Genomic DNA, 26,892 nt, shown 5'->3' with positions numbered 1-26,892 from the left:
GGAAAGGGTTCCAATCAGCTTTTTACAGCGCTGTCCAAAATGTATTGCCCTCCCCGTAATTTGTATCAGGCCGAATTAGCGCATGCGCGCCATATAAACGCCTCTTTCAATATGAGGAAATTATATTATTACCCAACAGTTTCTATTATTTATTCATGTTGGTTTTCTTACCTTTGGTCATAGTTTATATTCTGTTTTACCTTAATTCCAGTGTTCTATTCAGTTGTGTTTCGTAAGTGTCTTTTGTTGTCCTTTTATTTTATTTCCATTCCGTACTTTTGCTGATGCTATTTTATTCCCTGAAATGTAAAAGTTAGTTGTATGCAATGGTGTTTTTATTCTTACCGATGTTCCATTTTGTATCTAAGATTTCCTAAGAGTGTTAATTAAATTATTTTCCAATTTTTCAGCTCCACATTTATCACATTTGTTCCAGCTTTTCTTGAGTGTCTTATTCTTTATTCCGGATTTCTTGGTTATGCTCAGTCATCCATTTCCGAAAAAAAAAGAGAGACAAAAAAGGATTAGTGTTTTTTAATGACATCTTTGTACGGCCGGTCATGATGGTTTTACGGGAAAAAAAACTGAGAACATGCATTTTTATTTAAATTATATTGACCCTTGGGCCCCATAAGTATTGCTACAGCATGTTCACATTCAGTTGTCTTCGGTTGATCCTTGACAGTGTTACCATCCGCTCAGGCACTTTTGGGCATCTGGTGTACACTGACCCACAATCGAAATGCATCACTACCAATTTGGTACAACGCACTCAAAAGCACGGTAAAATGTATATTGTATATACACACAAAAACACATACATACACACACAGGCACACACATACACACATGCATACATACCCACATGTATTCCACACGCAAGCATTACTACATTGAGTTACTATTTTTACTCTGATAGATCCTAACTAAAACTAGTGTGCCAATAGTCATCTAGTTAGTAGAGTCACCATGTTATTTTAGCGATCACTCGACTTTTAATAAATGAATTGTGATAAATACAAAGTCTTTGCCTCGTCTCTAAGAAGCAATAACGTATAGCAGTAGTTCGGAAGTTCAAGTTCAAGTTCAATACTGCTGTTTTAGCGAAGCAAAATGCTCCAAATTTCATGTTACTTCTGAAATTAATCTATCAAACAGAGATAACAGAGCTCACTATAACTAATGGTTCTCGTATATGAAATGACTAATGGATTTGAGATGAATGGAGGTACCGTTACCCAATTTCTATCTCTTCTAATGATCGATCGTTAGTCCTGAGCTGAAACGGTGGCCTTTATTACCATTCTTGCATGCACTTACTCTTACATTTCACTCACACATCATCTCACCCATCAGGTCCCAAACGATACATCCTCACAATACAAACTGGATGAACATCGTTTGACAGCTATCAGTGGTTTGCCCATTGGTTAAGTCATTATTATTCCGTTCTATTTTACAATATTCTATCTCATTCCACAGTAATCCATTGTACATAAACCACCATGAAACGTCAAATATGGACTCGATTCACCGTTCACCTGTTGTCATCGTGTGAAACCCAATTGGGATACGTTGACTCCACTTAACTTCCACTTCACACTGGTAATAGGAACCGGTAGTATGAAAATAAAACAGAAAAATAGCTCAGTTAAGCCCTACCGGCCTCTCCAACCCCGGATGTTGGAGCGTAATGCAATCAACATCTTATTCACTCACAATCGAAAGGTATCACCATATACGGTTTGATACAACGCATACATACATCTATATATATAAAAATGCAGAGATCATTCTTTGTAATCGCATCACGTAAGAACGGATGGACGGATTGAGATGCTTTTTTTTTGTTTGATCAGTTTTTACCCCCACCGGGTTCGTACATCAAAAAAATTAGGAAAACTTACCGGAAAAGTGGGAAAAACCAATAAAGTTATTTTGTATGGACAATGGAATTTTCCACTGAAAAAGTCGCCAATGATTGCTAGATCATCGATAGGTGTTTGGCGCATAACGAGTTGCATAAGTGTTTGGCCGTCGAAGAAAGGAATACTAGATCGTTGAAAGAATCATTTGGCGCGCAACGAGTTGTTTTGTGTGAATTCATGTGGTTCGTCATTTCGAGCCACGTGCTTAGTTGGGTGTCAACATTATTGATTGCCAAATGATTCAATGATGGAACGCATATGAGTGTTCTAGCTATACCGTAAACACGATCAAAAGTTCTGATACTGTTTACCATAAGATGCATTGTGTGCAATGTAATCAGTTAGTTGTTTATTGTTGGCCATCGTAGGCGTGAGTTGAACAAATCACGATTTTTGTACGAAACAATGATAAGATGCTGCTGTTTAAATAATGAAATCAATTATAGAGGTTTGCTTTGAATTTAGCATGCTGAAGTTCGTTCGCGTCGGGTAAACTCTGGTGGATTGAAAACCATTAGTTGTGAGATTTATGCATTGACTCGAACGATAAGCTGTATACTGGTAAAATCACACCTCAACTTCACTCCTCTATAACAGAAGAACTGCATATTATTTTCATATAAAACTTTCTGATATAGATTCTCAGTGCCGAACTTCACCATTCATTTATTGTAGGTGGGGTACTACACAAAATTATGTGGTGTTGACTAATGAGATGACTATTGATAAAACTATTAAACGAATGCAGTGTTCATGTAAAAGTTAATGGATACAATATTTAAAAGAATGGTAACTTGAACTTTCGAATGTCCAAGAATTACTCATTTTATAATTCGATTTTTTAACAATATCAAACTAACCATAGTACTCAAGGAGGAGTAAGGATTTGGAGATAAAGTGCGGAAAATTCGACGTAACAAGGTTCATTTAAGTAAGAAGAAGATTTCTCGCATCTAAACTTTTACCGTTTACCAGAGGAGTCGAACTTAGCGATGCGAAACATCCGAGTCTCTGATATGTTAAATTTTTTTTTGCCCACCACACTCCCCCACACCAAAAAATTTACTAAATAGTTACTGACTGACCAGAAGTCATACATTAAAAGTAAAAATAAAGTTTTATCGCTAAATTGTTAATGGAAATTTTTTCCTGTGATCGTCACACTACGAACATTCATCAAACACGATTAAATAATATCACCAGACTAGCGAGAAGTGACGAACTACAAGTCGCGAGGGCAGCTTTTGAAAATTTGTTCTAATCAATTTAAAGTAGTCATCTCAGTTATTTTTGCTTCACTTTTTATTTCATATGTCGAAACCATAATCTGAGAGAGATCAACAATCGCTATTCGATGCACTGACTCAAAAGATGATTCGCGGTGCATTCGCTTTATTTTTGCGTAACAAAAGCTTTTAACATATTCACAATTTTTTTATGAATTCATCGCAGCCAAGTAATCAGTAAAATAATGGAAAGATACATTAACAGCATAACGTTTGACAATTCTACTGTCCGAAAACATAAATAAAAAAAAACGGGCGAGACGAAGTTCGACGGGTCAGCTAGTACATGTATAAATATATACAGGCACCAAGGTATACTGACGTACACACATATATACATACACATACACACATGTGTACATACATATACATATATACAAATATGTATTTCACACGCAAATATTGTAACATTGATTAAATAGTAAATTCTAATAGATAATAATTCTAATAGATAAATTCTAATAGATTTTAACTAAATTCATTGTGCCAATAGTCATTTCATTAATAGAGTCACCATATTATTCTACCGATTACTCGGCTTTCAATAAATGAATTGTGATGAAATCAAATACAAAATCTTTGCTTCATCACTGATAAGCAATACCGCATAAAAGTAGTTCAGAAAATGTACGATATCGCTGTTATAGCGACGCGAAATACTCCTAATCTAATCTCACTCTCGAAGTCAATCTATCGAACAGACACAACAGATCTCGCTCTAACCAATGGTTTTCATATATGAAATGACTAATGGATTTGAGATGAATGAGAGTGCCGTCACCCATTATACTTCACTCACATATCACCTCATCCATCAGATTCCACACGAGCACACACAACCTCACAGAATAAACGTCAAAGATGAACTTAATTCACCATTCAACTATTCCGTTATCGTGTGAAACCTGACTGGGGTACGTTCATTTCGCTTAATTTCCACTTCACACCGGTAATAAGGGCCGGTAGTATGAAAATGAAACATAAAAAAGAGCTCAGTTAAGCCCTACCGGCCTCTCCGGATGTTGGAGCGTATTGCAATCAACATCTTATGCAAATCGTTTCATGCCTCACTCAATAAACTCAATAATTAAACTAAAAGTTATAACACATATTTATATTAAATTGTAACAATAATTAATCGTATCTGATGATGTTTGCAATACCGTCAAGCCCATCAACTACGGGAGGGGAACATACTTACTTACTTTTTTACTTGTAGGCCACGCGGGTCTTTGCTGTATATAAAACATTCAGATCAGTGTTGGCATTATCATTCTCAAAATATCAAAAATCAGTTATTATCGCCGATAATAATTGTTGGTGATTATCACTTACAAAATCATCGCCGAACATCATGAAGAAAATCATTTGATATTCTGAGAATGATATTAGAAAACGATTATCACTTAATATCGGTGTGCGAAATTTTCAAAACATCAAATATCACCGCTGAGTATGGGGGAAATCATCACCCGTTCAATCTCACTTTAGCGATGTTTCGTAAACTCACACATGATTATCATTCAAAAGCATTATCACGATTATCACCCATGCGCGATTTTCACTACCACATGGTGATATTCCGTGAGGTGAGTGTGGTATTGAAAATCAATTTCAACCAAATCTTAACATGCAGTATGATTATTTTTGGAACGGGTGGTGTCGAAAATCGTTGTCTGAAGTTATTTGAAATTGATGATAGTGAATTTCGGTTCGTAAAATTTTATCAAAACCCATGCAATATGGGTATTTTTGGAATGGGTATGATAAGTAGGTGTTGAATATTGATGTCTGGAGTCATTTTGAAATCCAAGATGGCGGCTCTCGGTTCATGAAAATTCAACTAAACCCATGCAATATGGGTATTTTTGGAACGGGTGTGATGAGTAGATGTTGAATATTGGTGTCTGAAGTCATTTTGAAATCCAAGATGGCGGCTTTCGGTTCATGAAAATTCATCTGAAACCATGCAATATGGGTATTTTTGGAACGGGTATGATGAGTAGATGTTGAATATTGGTGTCTGAAGTGATTTTGAAATCCAAGATGGCGGCTTTCGGTTCATGAAAATTCATCTAAACCCATGCAATATGGGTATTTTTGGAACGGGTATGATGAGTAGATGTTGAATATCGATGTCTAGAGTTCAAGATGGTAGATGTTGCTGTTTAAATGCATTAGAAAATATGGAAAATAATCGGAAATTTAATTTATAAAATCGCCAATGAGATATTTAGTACAAAAGGCATATGAAATAACTTTTTATTAACGTTTTAATTAAACAACACAACGGTCAGGCTCACGAAAAAAATTATAGTTTTAGTAAATGTAGTAAAAAATATTTTAACTTTTATGACACATTTCACAATAAATATGTATGCATTTACATATTAAAATCTTTCAGTTCTAAAGCTATTTTTGGTATAAGATCTGAGTTCAACTTCAACACCATCAAATCTTGTATTTTTTTGTCTCCCAAGCGTTGGCGATGATCGGTAAGTACAAGTTTTAATGCACTGAACGCGCGTTCTACTGTTACCTGAGTAGATGGGGCGGAGAGAACCACCATCGCCAAAAGATACATCTCTGGTCTTCTGAGCTTTTCACCGACCCAAAAGTGCAATACATTGAAAATTTCTTTATGTTGAAGCGCATCATAACACTGGATTGTTGACGAGGACGAAGGTTCATTAGTGCACTGATGATGGTAAATACTCGGAATTGCAATCGGAACCTTTGGACGGAATTCCAATTCTTTGATTAGTTGGAATATTTTGTCATTTTCTGACTTAAGCTCCGGAACTTCAAAATTTGTTGAATCTTTTTGAAAGTATTCGTTTAAATACTCATCAATAAAACTTGTCTTAGGAAGTGGATATTCTTGATCATATTTTATCTCTGTATGATTGTTCAATTGTTCGAGCCGTTTCCACAGTTCGAGTAGGTAGCACTATAAATGTATAATATGCAATTTAAAATTTCTTACACTTTATTTGTAAAAAAATAATACCTGAATGCCAGCTTTATCTGCTGCCGTGATTCGATTCGATCCGATATAATTGTATCTAGGATCCATGTACAAAGAAGCCTTGAATTGCATGGTATTTGTCAAATTTTGTAAACGCTTATCCATGGATTTTATTAGTTTGACTGCTAGCGTATTTATTTTCAGCGTGCTCAGCTGCGCTTGACAAATTAGCCATTCCGTGTAGAACTCTGATAACGGAACATGTTCTCGTTGAAGACTTAATGTTAAAAGAAATACTGGCTTCAAGGCGTCACAAAACTTTTCAACGAAAGTCCAATGTTTCGAAAAGGCTAAAATAGAGAACTTGGTTACATGACATTATCTTACAGCATAAAAATTATGTTTCCATTGGCTGTTGATAAAATTTCGAAATGGTGTATAATTAGTATAACAAAACGTACTCATTTCCTTGAATTTGTTTTCTAAGACTAGATAGAACGCCTTCTGGTCCATTAATGATTTGAGCATCATATAAACTGCATTCCATCTGGTAGCATTCGACAGAGGCGAATAATGAGCTTTATTTTCTATGTATAGTTGTTTATACTTCCCTTGTCGTGACGTCTTGACCAACGTTTTAATTTTATTAATTTTACCAGTATATTGACGAATTGCATCCCATACAGCTAGCTGGCACGTATGAGCAGCGCAACGCGTACCGCTGATTGATAGAAGTTGATAATCATCATTGTCGTCAAATGATGTGTTTTCTGTTTCTGTTGATTCATTATCCGATGAATCTGAATTGGCATCGCTGAGTGATTCGGATTGGTTCTCATCGTCTTCTTCTAAGGCTTCATCGGTTGAGACCAAATCAACCATCCGATGATTGGGAACAGTATCAAAAATTTTATCGACGGCATGTTTTTCAACCCTTAAGATTGCATTTTCGTTCGACATATGGGATAATGCATCACGCAATCGAGATACCGATGCAACCATATTGCTTCCGTTATCGTGAGCAATAGTGTATATTTGCTCCGCTTGCAATCCATACGCTTCTAGTGCTTCACTGGTAATAGTCTCTTGCAAATTTTTGGCTGTCTGACTAGTCACCATTTCTTTTATGGCTGAAATATGAAAACGATTTAAATTATAAACATTAGCTGTCAGAATCATTTTTACTCAAGTTCCGACACACAATTTGTCCATCAATGTTGAATTGTGCATTTACTCCGAATGAATGATGATTTCGTCGCGACGCACTGTCCACTTTCAAACTAATCATTTTATTTTTCAGTTCTTCAGTTATCATTTGCCTAGCAATGGACGCGCCTTGTTCAATTAACTCCCCAAGGTTTTTGCGGTTCATGGTCAGACCGACGGAATTCCACAGAGGATGGATTAAGGTTCGAAATCCGATCCACTCAGGATAATACAAGGGTAATGAATTCACTGTTGCTAACTGAAGGGTTCCTTCTATAACAGTACTCCTACTGATATCAACGGAAACAATATTGCCACGCTTCACCTTTTTCGTGGGAGTCGCATCAGTATTGGATGATGATAGTTCCACTTTATTCTTTTTAGCTGCTGGAGGTATTCCTAAAAGCTCTAACTTATCCGCATGTAGAGTTCTTACATGCCGAATAAAATTGCCATGGACTAGTTTTTCTTGTGAATAAGTACATCCTCGGCTCGCGATACATTTAAATTTACCATCCGTGGTCGATTCAATTGCCTTCATGATTTTATCTTGTAATTTACTCATTTTTATTTAACAATCCAACAATAACTGTCTAGTTCGAAAACTTCCTAATGGTAAAAACAATCATAACAAATTGTTTGCGCTTGTTTCACACAACTACAATATAGAACTACGTAGAAATGATGAAAGCGAAATTTGCCGAGATCAAATGGGAAAGCACACGAATATACATAGCCGATCAACAGCGTTGCCGGGCTTGTTTTATCAATTTAATGTTCAATAAATCGCTTTTAGAGTCGTTGATTTACCAACTTAAAATAACAAAGAATACAGGGAATATTTTCAATTTCCGTTTGAGATGTCAGTGATTACAGAGTGTAACGTCGCTACTTTATAAATACCACTCAATTAGTGTTAAACTTTAAGTCTATGTTGCACTTTAAGATGCACAGATATGCTACTTTAACACATCAATTCGAACTCCTAATGCAGGTCGAAAATGGAACTTTCATTATTAATACATGAGAGATTTTCAGAATTATTCTTTCACTAAAAGCTTAATATTTTTAACTTTTAGCATCACTGTCTCTCAATAAGCCCGATGGCAACTCCAGCAAGTTTTTTGTACCCAACATCTCGGGCGATCGGTGGTCAATCAGAGCGCTCAAAATATAGTAAACAAACAATCGAGCACGAAAAGATGAGCAACAATCTGAAATTCGGTATCATGGCGAATAAATTCGGAAAGGTAATCTGTGAAGGAGTCTCATTAACAGGACTGAATAAATAATTGCTCAGTTTACTTAGTCATATAAAAGTTTTGTGTAAGCCACTCTTCTTTATTGTTTTGATTTTTGCCGAAAGATGCAGACCACAGTAACATGGCCTCCCGCCAGGAGGCCGGGTGGCAAGCAGTTTAGTAACATTTCATTTCAAATGAATTTGAATCGATACAGCCAAACAGCCAGCAGTTAAAAGTTTCTCAGTCATCATACACGCATCTCTCGTTCACGCACTGAATGAATAGTACATTCGATCCACTTTAAATTAGAACGCACAATCTGTCATTCGATGCCTTGAATTCAGATATATGCCTATCAATTGAATTAAAAAGCATCTTTCATGGGTGAATATTTTACTTGGCTTATTGGCATTTTACCACACATTTGATTACCAGCTGTAACACTTATGAAAACGATGATCCTTCTGTAATTTTTCATGTCTGCAGTTGTGATTTGCATTGTTTTTTTCGTTTAATTTATAAAGCAAATATGTATATATATATATATATATATATATATATATATATATATATATATATATATATATATATATATATATATATATATATATATATATATATATATATATATATATATATATATATATATATATATCAGCAATAAAAATATACTACGAAAGTAAGAAAATTGTTTGAAGTGATAGATTAAACATAGCAAATCTTCGAAAATATGTATAATTGGATTGTGTTAGTTTTCAATCGCCAAACATTTGGTTGACAGCAACCAATTTGATGTCAACAATTTGACTACCAGAATGCTCAACAAACGAGTTCCTTACTTTTCCCAAGCTTTAGAACAGTAGTATTGGTTCAAGTGCTATATTTGCAGAACTGTCGATGATGAATTTTTGATAGTGATTCTTAAATAAATGTCTGCTTTCGCACAATGAATTCAAATCTACAATACCGTCTCGAAGTGTTGCAATAATTATTCAAAGAAAATTGTCCGTTTTTATCCGAAATTTGAAAAAAATTACCTCTATAAACAAACGGTAAGTAATGTCGGAAACATTACTGCAAAATCGACGTTGATGCGCAATAGCCTGCACACCCAAGTAACATTTTTAATATTAATAAATACTTGTAGCTATCTTCAATGCTACATAATAAATCTTGCATTAAAACTTTAAACTCCACGAAAGCCTACTGGAAACCTCTATAAGAGCATGTTCCTGCCAAGTGGACCATTCTTCATAAGGTTTATAAAGCAAAGTGAAGAATCATCATAAAGCTGCGTTAAATCTTCAAATTCAAGGAAATTTTGAAACCAGCTTTACGATCAACATTAAATTTATTTGGATGGAATAAATTCCAATAAACTGTCGTTTTGGTAATATTTTTCTTGATTATATGTGTGTCATATCTGCTTTGAATGCAATCAGTAACAATTTATTGGATTTTATTTACAAGTTTGAGGCTTTTACCGAACGTAGAAACTTCATGCGCTTTTATTTTCATCGTGAATGTATGGATAAAATAAGAATTATAACTAATCGCCTTGAAATAAATACGGTTTTTGCGAAAGTCTCCATGATTTATGAAAATTATTTTCTGTGATTTATCGTCTTTTTTGTATAAAACTATTTCGTGGCGATAAAACTTGTGCATACGTTTTGAAAATGAATCATAAAAGTCCATCATACTTCCTCGTTTTTGCATTTCGAAGTTTATTTGATGTCAATAAAGGCTACGGCAAAGAACATTATAATGGCGGCCATGAAATTTTCTTTAATGCAAATTACACTTAATCTAAGAAGCAATAAATCAAATAGCCTACAACAAATATGTCATAAATGTACTTTAGAACCCTCAAATTTGCTCTGAGTGAAACTGTCATTCAATGAACACGCACACACACAAATCTAGATTTATGAAAGAATTTTACTGACAATAATGTTTTAAAGAAAATTTTCTAAAGCAATATTAAGAGCGTTTGCATGGTTTTATTCTAGTACAAATTGATTTATTTTTAGTCCACTTGTTAGTCTAGGTAAAAGGTTTTATAGAAGCTTTAAAAACTATGATATTACTTGTCAAAAGCGACACTTATTATAGTTGTTATAAAACAAGTATTGATTGAACAATCAATCACAAAACTCCTATAAATTATAATCAAAACCATAAGGCATTCAAATTGTTACTTGGGCAGTTGTCTTCTAGTAGACCTACAAGCTTATGAGAATAGAATTTAGAGATGCAGATTATAGCGACAAAATTACAAGGTTGTGTAGCAGATACTACCAATCACGGTGACGTTTAATATTTTCAATTCACACTTAATGCCTTTTAATATATAATAAATGGTTAATTGATGAGTGTTACTTGCCGCTAGATGACACTCAACTCCCGAAAAAGTTAAAACTCCGTGGTTTTCACTTCAATTTTGGTGGGCAAAATACGGTGATAGATTGCATTCACGAGAATAAAATACCAACACCAAAAAAGAACTTCCATGCACTGTCCACCCTTCTGGTATCAGTTGTAGTTTCTTTCCTCTTTCAAATTCATCATTTCTCCGTTTTTAACAACAAAAATATTGAATGCAACACTGGAACCTGCAGAAAAATCCGACCGAAACACAGCGAAACAACGCAGAGCAACAAAGAAATACAATCGCACGCGACGAGCGTTCTACACAAACTAAGTTCAAATTTTTCGAAAAATTTTCATAAACTAGAAGTTAACATTTTGGATATCAAAATGACTCCAGACATCGATAATCGACACCTACTCATCATACCCGATCCAAAAATACCCGTATTGCATGGGTTTAGTTGAATTTTCATGAACCGAGAGCCGCCATCTTGGATTTCAAAATGACTCCAGACATCAATATTCAACACCTACTTATCATACCCGTTCCAAAAATACCCATATTGCATGAGTTTAGATGAATTTTCAAGAACCGAAAGCCGCCATCTTGGATTTCAAAATGACTCCAGACATCGATATTCAACATCTACTCATCATACCCGTTCCAAAAATACCCATATTGCATGGTTTCAGATAAATTTTCATGATCCGAAAGCCGCCATCTTGGATTTCTAAATTACTCCAGACATCGATATTCAACATCTACTCATCACACCCGTTCCAAAAATACCCATATTGCATGGGTTTAGTTAAATTTTCATGAACCGAGAGCCGCCATCTTGGATTTCAAAATGACTCCAGACATCGATATTCAACATCTACTCATCATACCCGTTCCAAAAATACCCATATTGCATGGGTTTAGATGAATTTTCATGAACCGAAAGCCGCCATCTTGGATTTCAAAATGGCTCCAGACACCAATATTCAACATCTACTCATCATACCCGTTTCAAAAATATCCATATTGCCATGGGTTTAGATGAATTTTTACGAACCGAATTTCACTATCAACAATTTCAAAAGACTTCAGACATCGAGATTCGACACCACCCATTCCAAAAATAATCATACTGCATGATAAGATTTGGTTGAAATTGATTTTCAAAACCTCACTCACCTCATTGAATATCACCATGTGATAGTGAAAATCTTTGCATGGCTGATAATTGTGAGAATGATTTTCAATGATGATAATTTATAATCATGTGTGAGTTTACGAAACATCACAATGGTGATATTGGACGGGGTGTGATATTTTCCATACTCACTTCGAGTGATCACAATTATCATTGATATTGTAGATAGTGATAATCGCTGTCGAAAATCGCGCATGATTTTCTGCAGCGGTGAGATTTGATTATTTGATATTTTCGCAACACTGATTCAGATTTTTCTATTTCTTATTTTATTCGGTTAATTTCCTAGTCCTCGAAAAAGTGTTCAACATTTTCTTTTAAGAACATGTATTTAAAGTGCCCACTTGATTTTATACAACTTATGAAACATCATTCTCGCACAGTTAACTGTTTCTGACTAACAATGATTTGAAAAAAATCGGTAAAACTTAAGACGCGTGTGAAGCATTTCTGTTTTTTATTCCTGGAATTGTAGCAAAAAATGTGTAAAACAATTGATCATTGATATTCATTGTTTGGAGCCTAAAGTGTTGATCTAATGTTCTGGAAGTATTTTCTTTGTGCCAGTAGGGTGACAGCACCATCCATTTAATTGTTTTGTACGCAAAAATTGGCTGTAAAGTCTTCTGAAATCTAATAAGACCAAGACCTTTCGGTAGAAAAGTACTTATACTGTATCAAAAATGTAAATTCAAATATTATAGAATAAGATGATAGAATTCGAAAAGCATTGTAGGACTTAATGAGTTTGCACGTGCCAAATTATCACGCCAACAAACCTCGCAAATTGAAACTTCGCACAACTATTATCATCCAGAGTTCGTGTTCGTAGCCCCAAATGCTTCGCACAAAATGGGCAGAAGCTACCGAAAAAAATTTAATAGAATTTAAAAGTGTGATCCGGGTCGCTTTTTTTTTTGTTTGGTCCCATGAGTTTGGCTGATCCAAAATCTCGACCAAATCCGCTCATCTATATTACCTAGCAGTTCGCAAATTCCAATTTTATACCGAACACAGGGACCAGATTTCGTAAGCCACTCCTCGGTGACCAATCTAGCGTATAAACACACACATATATAACCACACACAAAAAAACACCCCAGCACACGAGTGCTTGTGCGATGGCCGTCGCATAGACCACAGTACGAAACCACCGAAAATCTAATATTCCATTCATACCCGGAATTACATTGCCTAGAGCGACCCCGGTTTGTTCCGTCAAGTCTGCCGAGAGCAACGGAAAACGGTACGATAAAGCGATTATCTGCATATAGTATTGAGACCGACAGTCGGAAACAGTTGCCTAACCATTTTGCAAACGGCACCGGTGACATGCCATGGCGGAAAGGCAAACCGAACCTTGAGCTGGAATGTTTGTTTAAAAAGCGGCCATTATTGGTGCCAAGAGGGAATCCGTTTGTGTGTTTCGCTACTACTACTACTCGACACTAGGACCTATCAGGATTAGGATCAGGACGGGCTATCCCCAGCAGTCTCCCAGTGGCCAAATGATCAGCAAATTTAATCTAGGCTATAAAAATAAAATTAACATGAGTTTCATTTTGCGCCCAACAACGTTTGCATTGCATACCCGCCATCGGCTGTCGGTTTGTCGGTTTGTCGGCTACCGAGCAAGCCCGAAGAAACTTCTGCCAGCCATCATTCGCTACGACGGCTTATGTCCCTAAAAATTATGATAATTAAATCAAAAAGCATTTCAAAGTATCCAATGTGAATGGAAATTAAAACAATCTCCTCGCTATCCAGCAGCACAGCAAAAGATGAACCATTAAAAATAAATTGAACCTGAAAACATGGCAACAAAATCAAAACAAAAAAAAGAAACCTTATCACGAACGCGAGTGTTGCCGGATCCTTAAGTTTACGACAAAATAAATAATATTGTTGGTCACATCCGAGGCATGTACCCAACACTTCCCTTATTATCAACTAATAAAGCCCCTGACGACCGAAACTATTATTTACCACTGTTTGGTACTAAGTAGAAGCCGGCACTGCCAGTCGGGACTCGTTTCAAGATCTCTCTGCGCATTGCAAAGTACGACTCGGTGGTCGTAAATTTGAAAAGTTTTATGCCAAGTCGTAAAAAGCAATTACAAACTTTGCTGGCTGTGTGCTCGATCCGTCCGGAGCTCCAGCGGAGGAAGGGGGATGGCGGATCGGTACTGTTTGAGCCAGTGCTTAGAAGACATCAAAACAATAGTAATTCGGATCAGATCGCTTTTTGCAATGATGCGGGAATCAGGATGTTTAATTAGTTACTCATAATGCTCACCGAGAAGCTCAATTGAAAATTCGAACAGATTTCGGCCAACAGCCAGCAGCAGTCAGTTTCCATTCGGTAGATTTGAATTGAGATGAGAAAACTTGGGTCAATGAGATTTTGCTACCGGAGAGTCAAGCGAGGAAATGTTCCATCGAAAAATTACCTTCAATTTAATTTTGTCCACAGTGATGTTGTCGACGTAAATCTGTTTGATGGTGGAAACAGCAGCTCCGTCTCAACACCGGCCGGGGTAGCAGTTTTACTACGGCCATTACTTACTCAATAATTGCAAAACTTCTTGCGAGGAACTTGTCCGACTGTGTATGTGGGAGTTCCACGATAAGGAGCTTATATGGGGAAGATGGTTCAGTGGCTGGAAGCTGGTGAAATGACGGTACAGTCTCACTGGAAACTGTAGCGTAGTAAGCAGATTTATGTGGAATGAGCAAGTGTTTTTCTATTCTAAAACATGTGCTTGAATAAAATTATCTTATCGTGAACAGACTAACACGATTTTAATTTGGTTTGAAGTTATGTTAGAGTTTCAATAATCAATAATGATAAATCATTACTCAAGATAATGATTACTCATTACTTAAGACTCTAGACTCTAGATTTTAGACTCTAGATAACACAAATGTTTAGAGCTTCAAACATAGTCAGACTTAGCACGACCGATGTGTGGTTTTCACTCTCGTCCATGTGTCGTCATTCCACAAGAGAACACTCCATGCACAGTCATCAATCTAGTTGTCCTTCTGCCCTCGTTCAATGCAGACATGTGAGAACCTGTATGGAGTACTACTCGGAAGATCAGTGCCGGGCTTATAAAACAATATCAAATGAAGCATAATTTTCATAAGAAGTAAAAATTACAAAAACAGCATAGAATAATACAAAATTAACAAATATTACAGATAATTACGATTTATTTTAATTTCGCTCGTTATGATTTATCGACCGCCATGAACTTAGTCCAATTTTTAATTCATACAGACTGGAAAAAGAGTAATTAAGGATATGGCAGGATCGAAAATTTATAAAAACTTAAACTCGTCACTTTCTACTATTCGTAGATATTGTTTTATCTATTGAACTTCTATTAGTGTGACAAAACAAACACAACTCATAAAACAACTCGTCACATTCAGAGAAGTTCTATAGACAAAACAATTTCTGCGAATAGTAGAAAGTTGTGAGTTCGAGTCTTGGCTATAAGTTTAAGATTTTTAGAAATTTTCGATTTTGCCTATATTACCTTTTTATTTATTTTTATTAATTTCACTATTTTACCTATCCTCCAATATTACATATTTCTTATTCTTTCCTATTTTTACCTTTTTTTCAATATGTCCTATTTCCTGTTTTATCCTATTTTCCCTACTTATTTTTCGTATTTTTAGATTTTTGTATTTTTCGTATTTTTCTTATTTCCCTACTTTTTCAGTTTTTCATATTTTTCCTACTTTCCTACTTTTCTATTTTTCCTATTTTTCCCATATTTCCTATATATCATATTTTACCTGTTTTTATATTTCTCCTATTTTACCTTTTTTCCTATTTGTCCTATACATTCTATGTTTCCTATTTTTCATATTCTTTTTTATTTTTTCTATTTTTTCAATTTTTCAATAATTTTTTTTACTTATTTTTCCATTTTTGCCTATTTTTTTCTATTTATCCTAAATTTACTATTTTTTTAATTTTTCCCATTTTTCCAAATTTTAAAAATTTTCCAAATTTTCCAAATTTTCAAAATTTTTCAATTTTTCCTATTTTTCCAATTTTTCCTATTTTTCAATTTTTCCAATTTTTCTTTTCAGGGGACGAGTATAGCGTAATGGGTAAGTCGATACCTTTCACGCAGCCCGCCTGGGTTCGATTTTTTCTATTTTTCCTATTTTTCCTATTTTTACTATTTTTTCCTATTTTTCCTATTTTTCCTATTTTTCCTATTTTTCCTATTTTTCCTATTTTTCCTATTTTTCCTATTTTTCCTATTTTTCCTATTTTTCCTATTTTTCCTATTTTTCCTATTTTTCCTATTTTTCCTATTTTTCCTATTTTTCCTAATTTTCCTATTTTTCCTATTTTTCCTATTTTTCCTATTTTTCCTATTTTTCCTATTTTTTCTATTTCTCCTATTTTTTCCTATTTTTCCTATTATTCCTATATTTCCTATATTTCCTATTTTTCCAGTTTATTTAGTTGTCAATGTCAATTTTTTATTCAGTTTTGTCATTTTTTTCAGATTTTTTCTATTTGTCAATTCAGCTTATTTATATTTTTTTATGTCGTTCCTTTTTTATCTATATATCCTATATTTTAATTATTCTAATATTTTTAATTTTACCAATTATTCAATATTTATTATATATGAAACTAGAGGAGTCCTTTCTTCATTGGTGAAGACGACGGTAGTTAAAGGAGAGAGCAGACGGATAGGCTGGAGCAAAACCACATCGCCAGTCATTGGGACTGAACCCCCGCAGAAAGGAACAAACGAACAATATGAAAAGCAACCTGGATCGGTGACTCCCAAGAGGTCCTCCGGCCTGCTGCGCGGCGATCTCGGAACAACTTTGGCATTGTGACGACGAACCACCGTTGATGGACTGCTTACGTGCTCCACATTTGCCGAGGCGGGATCATCGATGCAACCGCAAAGCAACCCGGATTAGTGACTCGCAAGAACGGCGATCTGCTGGAAAAGATGAGTGCACGGCTTGTTTTACTTTTACCTGTCTTTTAAATGAACCGTTATTATTGGTGATTGAAGCATTACTTTCGCTTTGGGCTGAAAGACTAATGTCCTCTCCAACACGGACCAATGTTTTTCTAACACTGTTTCCTATTTTTCCAGTTTATTTAGTTGTCAATGTCAATTTTTCATTCAGTTTTGTCATTTTTTTCAGATTTTTTCTCTTTGTCAATTTAGCTCATGTATATTTTTTTTATGTCGTTCCTATTTTTCTAAATATCCTGTATTTCAATTATTCTAATATTTTTATTTTACCAATTATTCAATATTTACTATTTATGAAACTTTTCTTCTAACTAACCTTTTTCTCTTATTTTTTATATCGTTCCGATTTGTTCTGTTTCTCCTACATTTCAATTTTGCCAATCATTTCATATTGACGGTATTTCCAATTTAAATAATTTAATTTATTTCTCAATTTTTTACTATTTTTGTTTTGCCAAGTTTCTTTTACTAATTTCAATATTTTTAATTAGAAAACATAACAAAAAATAGCAAAAATAACATGAATTGCCAATTTTTGTTATTCTTACTATTTTTGAATTTGTTGCTATTTTTACTATTATTTCTATTTTTACTATTTTCACTATTTTTGCTATTTAAAATATTTATACTATTTATACTATTTATATTATTTATACTATTTATACTATTTATACTATTTATACTATTTATACTATTTATACTATTTATACTATTTATACTATTTATACTATTTATACTATTTATACTATTTATACTATTCATACTATTTATACTATTTATACTATTTATACTATTTATACTATTTATACTATTTATACTATTTATACTATTTATACTATTTATACTATTTATACTATTTATACTATTTATACTATTTATACTATTTATACTATTTATACTATTTATACTATTTATACTATTTATACTATTTATACTATTTATACTATTTATACTATTTATACTATTTATACTATTTATACTATTTATACTATTTATACTATTTATACTATTTATACTATTTATACTATTTATACTATTTATACTATTTATACTATTTATACTATTTAAACTATTTATACTATTTATACTATTTATACTATTTATACTATTTATACTATTTTTACTATTTTTACTGTTTTTACTATTTTTACTGTTTTTACTATTTCTACTATTTTTACTATTTTTACTATTTTTACTATTTTTACTATTTTTACTATTTTTACTATTTTTACTATTTTTACAATTTTTACTATTTTTTCTATTTTTACTATTTTTACTATTTTTACTATTTTTACTATTTTTACTATTTTCACTATTTTTACTATTTTTACTATTTTTACTATTTTTACTATTTTTACTATTTTTACTATTTTTACTGATTTTACTATTTTTACTATTTTTACTATTTTTACTATTTTTACTATTTTTACTATTTCTACTATTTTTGCTATTTTTTACTATTTTTACTATTTTCACTATTTACAATGTACAATTTTTTCATTCAGTTTTGTCCTTTTTACTATTTCTCCGTTGATTTTTTTCTCCCCCTATTTTTATATATTACTCTTATTTTAACTATTTTTACTATTTTTTCAATTGTGTCAAAATTTCAGATTTTTATCAATTTTGCCTATTTTTGCTATTTCTTTTATTCTTCATGTCGTTCCTATTTGTTCTATATTTCATATATTTTAATTGTTCCAGTATTTTCAATTTCCGCAAATATCCAATTTTTATTATTAATGAAACTTTTCCCATTGATAACACTATTCAATTTTTTAATTTAAAATTATCCAATATTTTCAATTTTTCAAAACTTTTCGATTTAATATTGTCCTTTTTTTCTCAGATCTCTCTGTTTTGAATATTTTTATTTGTTTTTTCCTCATTCTCATAATGTTCCTATTCTTATTGTTTTGGCCATTTTCCAATTGTTTCATTATTTTCATTATTTAGGACTTTTCTTAATCGCCAATTTTGCCCATTTTTCCTATTTCTCTGATATTTCATATCGTTCTGATTTATTCTGCTTCTACTACATTTCAATTTTTTCAAACATTCCATATTTCCTGTTCTTTATATTTATATAATTTAACAAATTTGAAAAAATTTTCACTATTTTTGTTCTGTCAAGTTACTTTTGCTAATTTTAGTATTTTTGGTTAGCAAAAATAACATGAATTGCAATTTTTTGTTATTTTTGCTATTTTATCTAATACTAATAATTTTGATACTTTTACAGTTTTCTTTGTGATTTCTGGTGTTTTTCCGCTTTTGCTTAATTTATCTCTTCTTCGCAATTTTTCTATTTTTTAAACTATTCTTATATATTTTGAATCTCAATTCTTTCTCTTTTTATGAAATTTTCTATTTTTTGTTTTAAGCTATTTTTTCCTATAATTATATTTATTCTACACACTTAAAAATTTTTACATGTTATTAGATGCACATAAATGGAGCGTCGCATTTCACGCAAATTTACGTGGAAGAACATTTAATATTGTAGCAACCCACCGCGACTTGAACCGAGAATAATTGGATCGCAAGTTCGTCTGATAATCGACTGAGCCATAGAAGCATGCATCTGCTTGGCCGGTGAAAGTTGCATTTAAATTCATACAGTCGCACCTGCTAGTAGAACGCAAGTTACACTCGAAACCAGTAAAATTCAAGCTCATCTAACATTAAGTCATTACAGATAAAATTTTCCGTCATTTGACAAATTAGATCTTTATAAATTACATCGTATGAGGGATTAAGTCACCTGTAAAATTCAATTTTTTTTTGGAGTGTACTTTTGAATGTTTCTTTATTGTTTCTACTTTTCCCATTTTTCATTTATTTCCTTTTTTCACCTATATCATACATTTACTTTTTGCAATTCCTCATATTTTTTTCTATTTGTCCTATTTTTAAGATAATTCAATTTTTCTAATCCAGTGTTTTAAGATGCACCAAAGTTAACTCGCAGATGAAAGAATCGATTTCGAAATACAACACTAATGGCCGAGGATAGAATCTTACAAAAGGCAGAGACAGGAAAAGGCATTATCACACCACTAGGAGAATTAAGAAGGATTTTTATTCGTGTGTTTCTGGTAATGTCCGGCAGATTACTTTTCTGTTTGCGTTCAATATTTCTGTGTTCAATATTTCTACTATTTCAGTTTCTAGTATTTTTGTTATTTTTATTGTTAAGACTTTTTTATTGTTTCAAATATAGAGGTTTTAACCTTCCGGTCACTCGCCTCTTCGAGCCAGAAAAATTTTCGGACCCTATGTACGGGGTTGGGAATTGAACCCAGGTGGGCTGCGTGGAAGGCATCGACTATCCCATCACGCTGTGCACGTCCCCTTTGTTATTGTCAAGACTGTTCCTGTTGCTTCTGCGTATGAACAACTTTTCGCATTTATTTTATGTTTTTACTGCTTTCAAGCATACAAGTGGCTTGTAAGACCAGCGCCCTATGCATTAAACCACCAACCCGGGATGAGTTTTCCGAGATAAATTCGAATTGAGACTCTGACGTTTTCGATGGAACTAGCGGTGAAATATTTTGAATGCCAATTCAAAGTATAATTCCATGTGGGACAGAAGCAGTTTCGATGTTTCGGGTTATTATCCTCTTTTAAGACCTAATGTTTTGTAATCAGGTAAAATTATGTTCAAGGCCGGTTTTATAAGGGCTTCGTTTTAGAATTGCGGACCTTTGCAACTACATTCCAATTCTGCATGGGAAGTGCCAAGTTACCAAACTCCAGCGAAGCACCCACGAAAATTCATTTATAACAGATATTTACCAGTGAGTTTTTCGAAATCGATACTGTTTCCCAACCAGGCACGCCATATTCAAACCTCAAAAAGGTGCTTCTTCCGAGAAAAAAATAGAAAGATTCTCTTCATGTAAACAGACTAAAATCCATCAGTTTGACACAAAAGTTAAATGTTTAGAGCATTCTCAGATCAGAATCTCTCAAAATAGCAAAAATTAAAACAAAGTACAAATAAGACATCACGCGCGTCACATAAAATATAGATCTTCTATTCTCGATTCTAAAATTTCATATCTCGGGAATGGATTCTGTGCGGCTCATCTACTCATGTCCTAATTCTTAAACTCTCATTACTACCGTTTTCATCAAAACGGTCCGACTCGAGGCACACTCCTAACACACAACACAAAATGCAAATAATGAAACGCACCGTCTACCAGGAGCGATAAACATCATTTGTTAGTTAAACTTTCCGAGCAAAAACTTACCACTAATTACATGCGCATACACACTGGATGATTTGGCCATCGTTGGCACACAGGTGTAGTTACCGGTGTCGCTCTGCACCGCCCGTCTTATCTTCAATCTGTCCTCGATCGTTCGGAGATGGGAGCAACGGTGTTCCACCCCGTTCAGTGATGATTGTTGTTGTTGTTGTCGTTTATGATGTCCCCAGTGCCGCAGACGATGACGACGATGAGGACAACGACACGACGAGTCGTTGGTTTTCGGTTCGTCGGTTCCGGTTAGTTGGAGCAGCAGGAAGTTACCGCATTTGAGGAAACAAACGGAAACACCGAAAAATGAAAAGAAAATGTTATATTAGAAAAAGAGTGGCACCATTCTTTGGTTGAGTGCTGTTCGGGTCCGAAGTAATGCAATGGTGGTGGTGAGTTGAGTGGTTAAAATGAAAGAAACAACGATCGCATCGTGCCCGCCGCTTTGCATACTAATAAGATGTGTTTCATTTTTTATTTTTGCGCTCTTGCAAAAGCGATGTATTACCATTGTAGTCGCAGGATGCTGTCGGATGCATTGTCAGCGGAAGTCTTTGCCGTTTTGTACTGTACGAAACGATGACAACGCTCGCAGGGGGGATTTTCCTGTCGGCAAAATGTACAGGATGCGTGATGAGTGATTGCGAGAGCTCAACAGGAAGCCGAGAAGAAAGTTTATAAGATGTTTCTCATTTTGTTTAATGCTTTCTAACCGTTTTTTTTTGGGCGAACGAAACACAACCGGAAAACTCCTCGTTCCCTGATTTTCTACGCCCTTGCCATGAGTAAAGTCTTGCTTTTTCTTGCTCGAAGAACGCATCTTAGAATGGAAAACCGGTTTTAGGGAACCGGGTTCGGAGTTCGGCAGCGGCATCAACGCATTAGAAGAAGGCAACATAATTTACCAGCGAGAGATTTTCCATAACGAGGAAAATAATCTCCCAGAATTCGGTTACAGCCGACTGCACAAAAGTCGGAAGCTCTTATGAACTCTTCAGATGTAGAGCTTCCCTTTTCAACCTAAGTGCGTACTTATGTAACTGAAGAAGTGACTTTTCTTTTTCGTTCATCTCCCAACGTCCCAACAAACAGCATGACGAAAATTTACTGTAGCATAAGTTTTGCTCAAGACGGTTTCCTGTGTTGCTTGCTTCGTACTACCTAAGGATTATCGCCTTGAGTAGGAAGCACCATGAGAACCGTTTGCTCGTCAGATCCTCATTTGATTTTATGAGATGTTGTACGCTTGCTCTCAGGTTGAATGGAATTGCAATTTTAAATTTTGATACTAGCTCTCAATGTCTTAAAACAGGGGTCAGCAACCTGCGACTCGCGAACCACATGTTGCTCAATAGTTTAGTGTACAAATATTATTTATTTTACAAGAAAAATACTAAAAAATCGTTCAAAACCAAATAACGAAAATCAAACACCATCAAATTGAAAACCTACATACACAGTTCGAAAAAATCTTTTGATTTTAAATCTTATCAGATGCACATAAATGGAGGGTCATATTTCACACAAATTTATATTCAAGAACATGTAAAACTGTGTGATTTGAAAATTACATGGCTTTAAATCGAAAGGAATAAAAATCAAAAGATCGACATCAACAACGCGACTTGAATCGAAAAACATTAGATCACAAAGCACAGCAGTTAGTGGAATGACGCCACAGAAGCACATATCTGCTTGGTTGGTCGTGCATATAAATTCATACAGTTTTACTTGCTAGCCGAGTGCAAATTACACTCGGAGTCAGTAAATTTCTGTACGAATGGAATATGGTGCCATTCGAGAAGTTAAGTAGTTATGAATTGTATCGTTTGAAGAATTTTGTCACCTGTAAAAATCGAAATTTCTTTCTGTGTAATTTATGAAAAACAGAATATTTTTTTCCTATGTTTACCAAAAGTTCCCGATACAACCGGATGCTCGGCTACCAATGGAAATTTGTCTTCAATGTCAACTGCTCTCTTTCTGAGCAGCATAGAAAGCCGTGTGGTGTCGGTAACGGTTCTCAAACGGCTAAGAATAACACTACGGTCGACCTGTCCCGATGGTATGAGTCCACCAAACAGGTAAGCCGTGCGGCATCTAGCGGTATTATTTCAACCATAAATTGATCCACTGATTTCCTGTTCCATGTCGTAAAAAGCCACTAAAACGGGAGCTCACAAGTCAAGGTGTATTTCTGTGCCGATGTCTGAATTACTGTAGTTCAAAACTTCATGGCACAGTTAGACTGACTAATTGAAGGCATGGACAGAAAATATATCCATTCGACATATTTGACGTATAAACCAGTCTTCGCTGAGCGATAATTTTATATTCTTCATAAATGAATTCCAGTGGAGCTAAAACCATCAATAGTAAATGCATTTCTATTAATTTGCTCTCATACAATACTTAGTTATTTATACTTTTAGTTCATCACACTGCCAACCGAATATCCTACATAATCATTCTTATCTCTCTTGAACACTGCCGGTTGTCGTTTGTTGGTTCTGTAAAGTAAAAATCGTTTGGTAAGGCTTGTTGAGATGACTACGTAATTCACTCAAGTATCTGAGTTTCAAATGCGAGATGATGAAACAATTGCATCTTCATCCTACGAGACAGGACCTGATATGTAACTGTCCCGAATTGATGCAACTACGTATCCGAGTTTTTGGTTTTCCATACATGGTTGAATCTGCGTATGGTGAATTAAAATTGAAGGATGTTCTACCGTTTCTAACCCATTATGGTAAGGAGCAATAGTCAAAGGAGTTCATCGTTTTTCCTGGAGTGAATTAATCTGTTCTGTTTCTACCTTGAAGGGTTTTAGCAGATTGTTTGGCATCCCTTAAAGGGTGCCGAGTTTACTTCTGCTCATACATATTGCGAACTTCACCCACTTTACCCACTGGACATATCCCTTCCATGTTACTTTTATCGTTCCCCTCCCATCAGGAAAATGATGAGAAGCCACAGCAAGGCACAAATCTCCAAATAACTAGGGGAATGTCCCACTTGAGCCAATTAGATCTGATTAATTATTCTGAAGAAAAAAATCATTCAACTGGTTCTCACAATGTACGTGCTTTTCAAACCTACAAAGTGATCGCAGTTAACAGTTTAACAGTTTATTGCCGTTGTAATCTGATTATACATTAAATACTGCATTTACTTGGATATTTTTTTAAATTCTTTATGAAAACTATCAACGAACTCACATAATTTACGAAAAACCAAATGATTTTTTCGTATGTTCACCGAAAGTTCTAGACAGGGCCGCCGAGAGAAAATTCGAGCCCGGGGGGAATGCAATATTACGGGTGCATAAACATGAAAATTTAAAAAAAAAACATTGTGAGCATGGGAATAGCATCGAATCAAGAGATATTTAAGCATATTATTTTAGCCAAATAATTCGCCAGCCAAATTTATTTCGATTTTTGATACTTTGTTTTATTATGAAGAAGAAAAAAACAATTAATAATCTTCGAGTTTCCGGGCCTCTTTAAAAAGTTGGGACTTCAGGTGCGTATTCAAGGGAGAGTTTTTGGGAGTCAAACCCCCCTCCTGAAATATGAAAAAATAAAATATGTTATGAAATTTCTTCTCTATAAATATGACGAATTTCGTGTCAACTTGATTTGTTGTCCCAAAAAGTCACTTTGCAAACTTTGTTTTTCAAAAAATTGATTCAGACTGTCTCTCGAGAAGGACTAAACATTTTTAACTACTTTTTTTATGAATAATGGTTAAAAATAATAAGTCCTACAAAAAAGTGTTTTCCTAGTGATTTTTGAAAAAATCAGTCAATTTTTTCAATAAATGTAGTGAAAAAAATTATTATCGAAAAATTCTTATTCTAAAAAAAAATTCTTTAAATAATTTAAAACCGATTTACAAATAAAACCAATTGCTCAAAATCTCTCGATGGCGGGCTGTTGGGTGAATTTATGTTTTTATCGATGAAATCTACGCGCTACCACTTGACCGAATGACTTTCCGGCTGTAGTGGCAACTGGCCAAATCTTGCCAATACTTCATGGGACCTTCATGGGCTTTAATTGAAGGTAGTACACTGTTTTTGAGGCATTCTTTCTTATACAGCTTCGAGTCCAACGTCTTAGTCTTCATTAACACTTTCCTTGCACAGTCTTTGCTCCGCAGTTGCATATCGTTTGCCAAACCATCAGTTTTTTGGTTAATCTGTCAATGAAAGCAACGTTAAACTTCACAGGAATATCTCCTCGTGACGTCGCCTCGTAAAATTCTTGGCCAGAAAGCTATCCGAAATCCATTTTGACATAAGTTTCATCGTCGATGAGCAGGCATCCTTGGTACTTCGTCAAAACCTGCCGGTATAATTTCCGAGCTCGGAGTTTTGGTGACGAAACTTTGCTTCAACGTTCTGTTTGGTTGCTTACTGGCTTGTTAAGAACGATATCCTGCTCGCAACTGAATTCTTCCAACGAAACTGCGAGCAGCAGCGTATTTTGGCTCCATAGAAAGTGGGCGCCTAGCTAAACAAATCGCTTTGGCACTTTCGGTGCCGCTGCAGCACAATAAGTGATTCCGGATTCTAACTGGACAGAACATCACGATTTCAACAAGAATTGTTCTGTGAAGTAAAGATGATTATTTCAAAGAAAATCTCCAGAGCAGTTAAATATTCCATTTTCAATTTCCAAAGCGGTATTGAGATTAAACCAGCGAAACTGTTGACACGAATTATTTCAGCACTGTTACACGAAATTGAATTGAACACAAGTAAATAGCAAAGCCTATCAACACAAACATATTCACAACATTCACGTTGAGCCATATGGAGTTATCCTTTGAGGCTCTTCCAAATGATATAAGTTTTGAAAACAGCGTTTTTGGCTCTTTCGACTCAAAAGGTTTCCGACCCCTGTCTTTTAATTTACACTTTTTTCAGTCGTCAATAATCGAAGTCCTTCGTGGTGAAATTTGAATTGTTCTTGTTGGCGATATGAGAAATTTTTACGCATCGAAATATTTGTCATTTCCGAATACCGGTGATATAATGTCTTGGCGCCTGCTAGTCTTAAATATACACTTTCGTCGTTGAAATCAAGAAAAATATGCGGGTTTTTCTTCGGTGACACATATCATCATACTAACAGTTCACAAAGCTAACGGAAAAATAATTGAAACCTTTTTCCTGATCAAACACAAAAACTTCCGCTGCAAAACTCACCTGGACGTTAGTCCATCCGCCCAGTCGGTTTCCACGGTGATCCGTTGGTTCTCATTCGTATGGATATTGTTTTCCTGTGTGGTGGACTCTATCAGCGTGTTTCCTGTGGTAGAGGAGTGGAAAGCGAACATGGTTAAGAGAAAGAGATAGCCGCTTTAAAGTTCGA

At 34.6% G+C, this 26,892-nt stretch overlaps 1 protein-coding gene across 3 annotated transcripts in view; it reads right to left on the bottom strand.

Moving 5' to 3' along the window:
* LOC131436428 (zwei Ig domain protein zig-8) overlaps positions 1 to 26,892 on the bottom strand; it is a 353,158-nt gene that overhangs the window by 39,187 nt on the left and 287,079 nt on the right. For all 3 annotated transcript variants that reach the window (XM_058605148.1, XM_058605149.1, XM_058605150.1), the window contains 2 exons: positions 26,727 to 26,829; positions 21,500 to 21,597 (listed from right to left, as the gene is read on the bottom strand). In XM_058605148.1, the coding sequence (XP_058461131.1) occupies positions 21,500 to 21,597; positions 26,727 to 26,829 (201 nt within the window). The remainder of the gene's footprint in view (positions 1 to 21,499; positions 21,598 to 26,726; positions 26,830 to 26,892) is intronic.

This window comes from Malaya genurostris, chromosome 3 (assembly GCF_030247185.1).
Source record: "Malaya genurostris strain Urasoe2022 chromosome 3, Malgen_1.1, whole genome shotgun sequence".
Classification (NCBI taxonomy): domain Eukaryota; kingdom Metazoa; phylum Arthropoda; class Insecta; order Diptera; family Culicidae; genus Malaya; species Malaya genurostris.
Note: the sequence above shows the minus strand (reverse complement) of the source record. Positions and strands in the feature narration are given on the sequence as shown.